Raw genomic sequence first — 11,161 nt, 5'->3', positions numbered from 1 at the left:
GTTCTAAGGTCTTAAGTATAGTTACAACGGCTGCCCCACCCTTCAACACCCTTCAAACCGAAACGCATTACTGCTTCACGGCAGAAATAGGCAGGGTGATGGTACCTACCCGCACGGACTCACAAGAGGTCCTACCACCTTTAAAAAATTATAAAAGAAAATAATAATTATACTAGAAAAATTATATCTAACTAATTTGTAATAATCTCGCTATTCAAAGCGACAAGTTGCGAAGGCTACTAATGTCTGGAGCAAGGAGAAAAAGAGGACAACGAATGCTAAAATAAAACAACAGGTAATTTTAATAGATTTATTCGTATAAATCCCTGCATTTCTTAACGTATTCTTATATCGTAGCCCTATGCTTTCCCCCCACAGCGCACGAGAAGGCAGCGCGTTCGCAAACAAAACACGACCAAGCGTCAAACGTCTTCGATCTAAACATAACATTCATTCGACCACACGACTAGCCCACAAAATAATTTATTAAGGGGTTCCGTCGTAATCGCATTGAACCGTGTCCATTGCTTCACGCACTCTGGACTATTTGCTGGCTTTGCAAGAAAAACAAGCAATGTAATCGACGCGACAGCCTGCCGGTTTGTGCAAAAAAATCGTTAACCGCCACGAAGCGCCATTATAATTTGGTAGCCCCCCAAATCTAAATTTAAATGTATATACAAGATTCGAGTTTCGAATATCTGTTCTTTTTTCTTTTCTTTTTTTCACATTATTTTTAATGAATTAAATTTAAAATTCACAACAATTTATACACTGATGAACAACTATTTACGTAATATGTACATCGGAACCAAAGCTAACACTAACAAACTTAAAAATATCTAATTAGTATAAGCAACAAGTATCATGGTGATATTAAATGTATTTATTACAAATTAAAGTCAACGCCATAAGATTAGATGTTTTTTTAGCTCAAGTTAAGAGCTGGTAAAAATGGTACATCAGTTCCGTCTCTCATGCTATCAAAGATATCAGAATTAACTTACAAACAGCCAATCGGTGGCACACTATGTTCTTTTTCAATCCAAACTTTAGCATTTTAATTGAAAACTTATACAAACTTCGTCTTTAGTAACATTCTTAGAACAACATATTCTTTTAATTTTATTTTAATATTCATTGAATACAAATGTATTTTAGAATGACATTAATATACAGAATACTACAAAATGTTTAGTGTTTTAAACTTACACATGTTTTATTTAGACATGTTCAATATTAGGCATTTAGACAAGTCTTATTTTGTTCAAACTCCAATTTGATTAGTATATTAATTTTGCACTTTATGAGAGTATTATAACATACAATTGCATTAGATTGCCTCTTTTATTTAAGCCCATATACGAAGAGAGCAAATTTAATTTCTTTAGTAAACACTTAGGGTTCATTTCACAATTTCATTTTATTCAAATACAGTATGTGTTTACGAGCGTGACGTTAATGAACCTTAAGGCTTTTTTCATGGCTACGATTCGTGAAAGCATCATACAAACTCACTGATCTCTTATTACTTGGGCAGTTATACTTGGCAAGAGAGAACAAGGCACGGTAATAACAATAACGTGTGCGCTCAAAGAATACTGCGCAATGGAGGACTATGCTTTCAGATTTAACAAGTCAACTATTGCACACGCCACTTAGCAGTGTTTGCTTGAATACAATTCTGCATAAATTCAGACGGTAAACGCACAGGTAATACGAAGTATTTAATTACAGCAAGAAAACACAGTTGTCCCAATGTAGATGGAACATAAGGTAACTGATGAGAGTTAACACGATTTTACATATAATGCATTTATAGTGGTACAATAGGAGCAATGTATGTAAAAATATTTCAATGGTGTATTCAAAAAAGTAAGATCGCGTAAATTCTCTTTACAATATAAAAATGTAATCACGAAATCGGATCCATAAAATCGAATTCGATTGTAAATAAAACAACAGTTCTCTTTCAACCCTGCTTCGCGTAAGACTATTTGTGAAGCGATATTTTCGATTTTATGGTTCTAATATCGAGATCATGTTCATTCGTTTTTAATTTTTGTATTTGACAGAAGTATATATACTTCTATGATATGTATATACTTTTGTGATAAATAAAAAATAAAAAAACCTAATTAATGAATCGTAGACACCAATATCTACTCAGAAATTGTTGTAATTCTTGTCTAATCCAAACCACCATAAAACATAAATTTTAGATTGGATGCCATGGAGGGGCAAACATTTTGCAGATGATAAATAATTTGGTACTATAATTTCTACAGTAATTTGTTTCAGCATAAATTTCAACTATTACAGAAAAAAACTTATTTAAAACTTATTTTGGTAATAGATAACTCTTCGGTTTTGTATTGTTTCCATCTTTTAAAAGCATTCTTGACTTTCTTCTGTAAACCATTATTTTCTTATTCTTCTAAAAAGTTTGTACACAAACATGTACTTCCTTAAAGTAATTCTCTTCACATAAACTGCATATCCATTGCCGACTCAGACATACATTCCTCATTTTATGACCATTCACTTTGTTGTGTAGATTTTTTATTCCAACACCAACAAAAACATTTTCAATTCCATATAATCTTCTGATAATTCTATAAAATATCTCACTATTTCACTCTTTTCACTATTTACAAAGTTCTAATTTAAGCTCCAAATGTTTTTCATATTCATTCACTTTACAAAGGCTTCAGGCGGTATCTTGCCTTCGGAGTGTAGTTGATTAAAGATGAACATAGCCCTTTGCAAATCCCAGCCAGTTTCTTGAAGACAACTAAAATATCAAAACAAACTAATGTGAACAAGTAATTTACGTTGCCGGCGGCTCGAATTAAGAAAATAAGCAACTCTTTCAGGGGGCTGGGTGTACAACTTTTCAACAAGATCCCACAAAACGTTCAACTACTACCTGTTCATAGATTTAAGAAAACTGTCAAGGAACGTTTGTGCAACAAGGCATATTATAAAGTTAAGGATTTTTTACTAGATGGCACTACGTGGGAATGAGGCGTTCGCTCCTGGCCTCTTCATTTTTCATTATTATTATTATTTATTTGAATTGTATTTTTTTGACTTGTTTTTTTGTATACAGTAAATATGTTTTCTTGTTTAAAAAAAAAAAAGAAGAAAATAGTTGAGAAAATACAAAAAAAAAAAAAAAAAACCCGCTGAGTTTGTTTCGCCGGTTCTTCTCAGGACTGTGGCTTTTTTGGAACCGGTGGTAGAGTTAACATTTTCTTTTACATTTTGACATTCAACAAGTGTGTTTTTGATGACATCCAAGTTGAAATAAATGATTTTGAATTTGAATTTGAATTTGACACTAGTGAAAATAATTAAAGAATAAAGACTTATTTAAATTTAAAAAATGTACCATGAAATAGACTTTTTCTACATACTTGATACTCCAATGCTCATTCATTCCAGTTTGTTGACCAAGCATGTTGAGTAGCTGCATCTTCTGAGAATCATCTGGCGTCCCAGCTGCGAGCGTGGGAGTAGGAGTAGGCGTGGGCGCTGGAGTAGGTGGAATCGGTTCTACAGTACCCGTTGAAAAGGCCTTATCCTCCTGTATGGGCAATGTTTAATTAATATTAGATAATGCGCTATCTAGCTAATCATAAAAGTCTAAAGCAAAGATGGAGCTCCGTCGTACAGTTGTGGTAACTAGCCTCTAATACTTATTAATGAAAATTATGTTTCATCATCATCCATACATATTATAGTATACTACCTACCTACCTACCTACATATACCCAAAGTAGGTAGTCGACTATATTTAATTGAAATTATAAGTTTGAACATTATTATGGTTCTATTGTCAGACTTCTACTACATACTACTTCTATAATCACAGATTTCGCCAAGACTACACTATAGAAAAATAATATTAAAGACAAACAATATTAATCTCTTTCCAATTTGAACACAAGCTTTAACAATAAACCAAAGAGTATATATGAGTCGTCTATTATCAAAGGTGGCAATCTGTGCATTTGGACAATTTTTTTTTATTGATATGTCAATTCAGATTGATTTGAATATAATCGTCTCCTTCAAAGAATACGGTTCAAAACTTGCATTAAATAAAGGTTAATAGTTACCCTGTTATTTATCTAAGATGTCGTTCCGAAGAGTTTTGTGACTGCCAATGGAATACAAAGCCAATAATTCGTTTTTCTGATTTACCAATCATTGTCCAAAAGTCAGATTGCCGGCTTTGATAATAGACGACTCATATGTGTGTTTGTCAAACACATGGTAGTGTGCGTAATGTATTTTTTATTGCATGCATGCTCGCAACATTCATTAAAGCAATAATTATATTAGACTTGAATCAATCAGAATTTAATTAGGCACAGGTGTTTCAAACTTAATTTTCATATAATTCATTTGTTAATGGTCACTAACCTGTTCTTTAGTAGTATTCGTGATATATAACATATCGTTGATGATTGAGAAGCCGCCATTCGCATTTGAAACTATCACGAACGTCCGATGAAACGAACGCATCGGGTTATTGGGAGTGTTCGTTTCTTTGAACACACCGTTCATTGTAAGGACGATCATGGCCGGCTGTAGACAAAAAAAAAACAATTTACCTAGTCTTAGCTAGCTTAAGGTTGAGACTGAGCTATATTTTTTTTTTATTAGTTGGTATTCTAGGACACTAAAAATTTTATATACATACTTTATATTACTATCCTGTAAATATTAATTTCTGGAGTATTAGGTCATTTTCTGTGTTTCATACACCATTTTTTTGTGCATATTATATGTGTTTAATGTTTGTTTTTCTTAACACTTTTTTTTCAATTTATAAATATCCTTATCTAACATCTATAATACATTGTTTTTATTTAAAGTAATGGAATTTAAAGTTACAATACATGATATATTGAAATTAGGCAGTATTTCAATAAAACTACCTTACAAAATTTATTCAACATAATATAAGGAACTCAAAAACGAATTCTTCGGAGAGTTAGAAATAAGAATATAGAATATAGAATAATGGTACATTTCAAAAGATTGGGTATCACTTCAAAGCAGTACAGTAGCGGACAGTTACTGACACTAGACAGGTCATTCACACATCTGCCTACCAGACTAAATGTAGATAAACATGTATAAATAAAACAGTCAAAACTTACAGTAAAGACTAGTAAGTCGACAGCAAAACCCATTAAATCGTGTGTTGTTTTTGGCAGATCTGATAGAAAGGAGACTACTTGCAGCTTTCCGGTACGTAGGTAACGCCTTCTCGACTCCCTTTCTGTTATTCGGGTTAAATTACGGCTGTTCGATATGTAAGAGTTTAACCTGTAATTAAAAAATATTTTTCTCAAATACTTAAAAGCAGTTAAAAGAATTAGCAGTGTATATTTGTTTGTTGATGGAAAATCGTGCTCGACTCCGTTTTAATGTAGTTACGAGATGTGCCTGTGAAATCGTGACAAATATCGTAACTAATACAGTCTAAAGACATCCTCTGATAGAGTTAGCAGAGGATGTCAAGTTTGACTTCGACAATCGTCCCCAAAAAGTTAGTCTAACTTCACACATTTATTTAGATATTATTTATTGACTCACTAATTACCGATTTAAGTCTTGGGTGTTTTTATATATATACCAGTGGTCCCGCAGTGGTCCAAATTCCACTTTAATTAATTGAAATTATATGTTTGAACATTATTATGGTTCTATTGTCAAAGACTTCTTTAATCACAGATTTCGCTAAAAATACACTATAGACAAATAATATTAAAGATTGACAATAATAACCTATTCTCAATTTCACTACAGACTTTAAGCAATTACAAAAGTTTGATCTTAAACAAAGAATATTATTGTGTGTGTGTGTGTCAAATACATGGTAGTGTGTGCAATGTTTTGGAAAAGTGTGGGAAATTTCATACTCCTTCGTCCGCACAATTTTCCTAAAATTTTTTGCTGCACGTGTTCAAATATAAAAAGATGCGTAGCATCAAGTTCACGACCCACATGGTAGACGGTTACTAAAACCCATATACATAACATTGCAAATTTCAAACAGAATTAAAATCTATCAAATTTAAATAAATATTACACACCTAGTTGTCGTAGAATTCCTGCTGTCATTAGTTAAATAATTTGCAGCCATCGACATTGTAGCATTTTCATGGTACGCCTCTAGAAGTGGTTGCCGAGATTCCGAGTCGTATATCGCATAGTATTGAGTGAGAAACTCCCTGACAAGATCCTGACCCGCCGGGTCTACCAGGAACGATTGTTGCCGAGGGGGAAGTCCCATATCTTCAGCTACGTCGAATCCAATAGCCGGTGGAAGATCCGCGCCATCCTAATTTTTTTTTAATTTTATGTTTATTTACAATGTTGAATCAATAGGCGTGATGAGATTATATAAACTGCAACAAATAGTAAAGCATAAACATAAGTCGGAAAATAAAAAAAAGACTTACCAATCTTGTCAGCTTGGGAAACTTCTTCCGGACATCACTGGAGAGAACAAACATTATGGAAACATGTTTCAAATTTGAACTCTGAAACTCATAATCGTTAAGAAACACACAAAATGTTTTTCATTTATTGAGATTACATGATAGCAGATTTGTTAACAATAATTATTTAGATATTGAAATTTCTATTGTGAGACATCATAACATTAAGTGAAAAACTTGTTCAAAAATATCAAATGTATAATTAGGGAAAAATAATTGCTTAGTTTTTTTACTCTTTGATTTTTATTTAATGAAAATACATGTCACACAGATAAACTCTAAATAGTAGTAAACAGTTTTTGTAGCAAGTATTATTTAAACACTGTTTACATACTTTTACTTTTATAAAGTGTTGTAAACAAATGTGCTTCAATGTTGTGTTTGTGTGCATTATTTAATAAAAACTAAATAGATAATTATTTTTATTTGAATTATTGCTTAAAATTATATAATTCAAATTTAAACCTCAATATTGGAGGTAAAGAGGTAATATATACTATTTAAAAAATATATACATATTAATATAATAATATATTTCTGTCAAAAATGATTCTTTGGAACTATTTTTAGATGAATTATTTAAAAAAACCTTTCCATCTATTTGCGATGCTCAAGTTAGTAATGATGGATATCAGATGTTATTTATGCCTCTAATATTGAGAATTATTTTGACAAAAAGGTTATACGGAGTGATAGTACACAGGATGCAGGGTAACCTCAAATAAAATTAAAATAGTAAAGTAACAATAATGAGCAATAGAATACCCAATTTCCTTAGTGAAGCCCAAGTACTAATAATTTTAATATAATTTCATAACAGCAATGTACAATGGGGATGAGTCTGATTTTAAATTATTCCACATATTTGATATTATGTCTCATACCACTGCACTAAAACTCTTCCAAGATTACTAAACAGTTGGGCCATTTTTACATATAATGCTGTGAGTGACCTATTCCTAGGTAAATATTTTTAAATGTTACTATTTTGTATCAATTATTTTAATACTCTGATAAATATGTGAGTCAGGGGAATATGGAAATAAGAAGGCTCATTGTCTGTTGGGACATTTCCCAAGAAATTTTATGGAATTATCCTGCCAATTTTTTGCTATGTAAAATTATGTCTTTTAAAAAGATTAGTCAACTATAAGTATATTTTATTAAGGGATATTTTACTGATTTTGTTATAAACAGTATAGGAATATAATATATGTTATCACAAATTTAACTTATGATAAAAAACATCTTTACTCATTTCATCTACTTAAACAAGCACAATTCAGCAACAGTACTGCCACAGTTTGATTTTATATAGCTGTCAAGTTTCCATGGCTTAACGCTAATGGTAAACTGTGTTATAGGATATTCAAAATATCTTGGGGTGTGACCCCAAAGATACTGTCTACAACATTAGCGTTACCTTATGTAGATTTCGTGATCATGAAACCTGTTCACCAGTGGGTTTCCTTTGAGGTATAGCTCAACTAGCGGTAATGATCTGATTGGGTCCAGTGATCCAAGGAATGGAATCTGGAAAAGGTTTAAATGATAATTAATGTACATTATTGGTTTTTTAATAGCATTCATATATTTTTAAAGATGTCTTTCGTTTACTACATTTATTTTATATTTTACTAATGTAATGCAAATGATGAGTTAGTAGAAAAATACTTACACTACACAAAATTGAGAAAAATGTCTACCTTAACAATCAGATATAGTGCATGTGAAAACAAATTAATTGCAAAGATTGTTAGTTGGGGTATATAATAAAGAAAAAAAAAACCACAAATTTATTTGTCAAATGTAGATAGGGATTTTGTATCCTACCTAATTACTGTTAGCTTGTGGGGCTATTCAAACTATGCCTAGATAGGAATGTGCACTGAAGATGATGATATGAATATGAATCAGTCATTTGAAATTTTACACTGGTCTAAATTGTCGTAAATGTATTTGTCTTACCCTATTATCGCCCATATACAATATTTTCAAATTCTTGAGCTTTGAAGACAAAACCTTGAGATGCTGCAAACCATGAAGCTTATTATCATTTAGGTTCAAAGCTTCTATGTCTGGAATATTCTCTGCTATTATATCTATAGCAGCCAACATTATCATTGGACGGAACAGTGCACAAAATATATCTTCTAGATCTGAAAAATAGTATTATTTCAATATTCACCCAGTAAAACTATTGTCTTTACATTCTATAAAATAACTGGTTATAAATATTGTTGTTACATTGCTGCATTATAAAAGGGCAAACCAGTATGCGCTCTTAAATAGATTATAGCTTATGTGGGCCCATAAGAAATTATTCCCAAAAGTCTAGCTTATTATATCTCTAATTGAATGAAAAAGAAATTATAATATGTATTACTAAGCTGTTTACTAACAAGTTGAATTTTAGACATTGCAATGAATGTATTGTAAATAATGAATATGTAAAGCAATAACAATATAATTGGACAATCACCTGGATCAGCATGGAATTTTGTTAAATCTAATGCCTTAGTTGTAGCATTATACCTCTTCGCCATTGTCAATTTCATCTTCTCTTTCATGGCAGCGTCAATGGCCATGTTTGGAACAGCATTCCTCACAATAACAATTAACTTAAAACCATCTGACATAGTGATCTTTCTATCAGCATTATAAAGTTTTTCAGCTGTTTTGACATCATCAACATAGAATACTGCAGCATTTCCATTGACTTTATAGTAATGTGGAATGAATATGTCGGGTGAAAGAAAACCCAACAAGGCTCGGAGGATAACATCTTTTTCATGTTTTGCTCCATATGGAATGATTATTTGGTACCAAGGCAGTACACCAGGAATAAATTTCTTTTTAGTGTGTCCGTGGCTTCCTTGCGGAGCTGGAGAGTACATTCTCCCACGTCCCCTGAAAGAACTTTTCCGGACCGGTCCTTGAAGAGCAGAACTACCCATGTCAATATCATCATCAAGGAGGGCTAAAGGATTTTTCCAAGTTCGAAATTTATTTTTTCCTTTAGCTCCAGGTTTAAAACTGACATGTCTCGGCACACTATTGACACGGTCATCGTGTTCTGAAAGTATATCATTTGTAAATCAAGTATTAATAGTCAATAACTTTAAAAACTCATATATTATTCATTGGTATCATGAACTTTATGATGCATGATTTTGCCTTTATGTATTAAACATAAGTAGCGCTAACAACAATGGAATACATTATTTTTTGATAATTCACTGTAGGAACTACAAAATCACAACAGAATATAAATAAAAGTGTTCCACTTACCAAAATGGTCAGTATCAGCCTTCCAATTTCTATTCCTTCCACCGCCACGTTTTGGCATCGTGTCGAAGAAGCTTTAATCACCAGTATACAAATACCGTGAAAGTAGTTCTTTAAGGTTTCCTTATTTTCTCACATGCGTGTAGAATAGTTAACTGAGATAAAGCCAATGATAATTGAATAATAGCTTTTTTTAATTAACAACGCAAATTACAAAAGAGTTAAACAACTTTGATGGTGTAAAATTACCCTACACTCAATAAATTTTAAGTATGGTTAGTTAAATTATATATTTGGACGTTATTAGCAATCCAAATATTTCCAAAATTAATCACCAAAAACTAAATAGCGTCTCTCTTGTGAATCTTAAACCTGTTCTTTTTCAATGTGAAACAAAATGGATGGCGACATTTGTAGATTATACACCTGTATAACCTATGGATTACACTTCGTCTTTATTTTTGGCTCCGTACGGTTTGTGCATTAGCCAGCGTCAAGTAAAAGATTTTTATGTTTCGCTGTTTTAATTATTGAAAATAGTTTATGAATAATAAAAAAAACGAAGGAAGGGTCTCAAAGGAAATGTCATATTTAAAAATATAATTTTAAAAAAAGTAAGGAGTTTATTGAAAAAATGTTTATTACATATTAAAATACACTGTTTTGGAATTTATTTTTTAAAAATGACATCGTCGAAATGTAAACCGTTGCGTTCAGGGCATTCGTTTAATCGAGCACTAAAATTGCCTATGACGGCTCGGCAGGTGTTCTCCGTGATGGCTTTCGTGATAGATATTTTCTTTTAATTGTGTGTGAAAGTCGATTTGTTGGTGTAAACTTTGGATTTGATATAACCCCACAGGAAAAAGTCCATAGATGTCAAATCGGGACTGCGTGGAGGCCAACTTATGTCACCTCTCCTGGAGATCAATTTGCCAGGAAAAAATTGACCTCTGACCAGTATCCTGAAGTTTTAATTCTTGCACCAACTGAATTTGTACGGGTGCAGTTTTAAATCTTTATGCAAAATAGGGCATCACGACGATCTGTGCACGTTTAAGGCCACCGCACGCTTCTCAATTGAAAGGTTCAGATCGTCCCGAATAGACTGGGCAACACTGTCTACGTTTTCGAGTGTTCTCGAAAATCTTGGACGACCGGATTTTGGTTTTTCCAGGTTATAGTAATAAGCAGAGAAACGAAAATTATAAAAGAACGAAATACGAACCTAACATTACAAATGGTGAAAAATAAAATTTATCAAAAAAGCAAATAAGCATAAAAAATGTCCCTGACAATGACTCGTCAGGGGAACGCACATAAATAAATAAATAAATAAATACTACCATAAG

The 11,161-nt window shown here is 32.1% G+C and overlaps 1 protein-coding gene across 1 annotated transcript; it reads right to left on the bottom strand.

The window, feature by feature from the left end:
• Window positions 1-296: 296 nt before the first annotated feature.
• Window positions 297-10,255, bottom strand: LOC101739030 (nuclear RNA export factor 1). Its single transcript, XM_004928141.4, has 10 exons — window positions 9,813-10,255; window positions 9,004-9,597; window positions 8,490-8,680; window positions 7,945-8,054; window positions 6,483-6,519; window positions 6,114-6,361; window positions 5,175-5,343; window positions 4,432-4,596; window positions 3,420-3,589; window positions 297-2,794 (listed from the first exon to the last, which is right to left on the bottom strand). Exons 1-10 carry the CDS (start codon window positions 9,868-9,870, stop codon window positions 2,695-2,697), a joined length of 1,842 nt encoding a protein of 613 aa, XP_004928198.1. The 5' UTR covers window positions 9,871-10,255; the 3' UTR covers window positions 297-2,694.
• Between the last annotated feature and the right edge of the window lie 906 nt (window positions 10,256-11,161).

This window comes from Bombyx mori, chromosome 18, assembly GCF_030269925.1.
Source record: "Bombyx mori chromosome 18, ASM3026992v2".
NCBI lineage: Eukaryota > Metazoa > Arthropoda > Insecta > Lepidoptera > Bombycidae > Bombyx > Bombyx mori.
The sequence above is the reverse complement of the archived record's forward strand: the minus strand, read 5'-3'. Positions and strand labels throughout refer to the sequence as shown.

Bases quoted from the DNA above. Each gene is read 5' to 3' on its own strand.
- LOC101739030 (XM_004928141.4), bottom strand. From the start codon at position 9,870: ATGCCAAAACGTGGCGGTGGAAGGAATAGAAATTGGAAGGCTGATACT. The intron at 8,055-8,489 runs GTAAGACAAATA...AACCTTTTCCAG, and splicing joins TGTATATGGGCGATAATAGG to ATTCCATTCCTTGGATCACT. The intron at 5,344-6,113 runs GTGTGTAATATT...TTTTAATTACAG, and splicing joins AGGAATTCTACGACAACTAG to GTTAAACTCTTACATATCGA.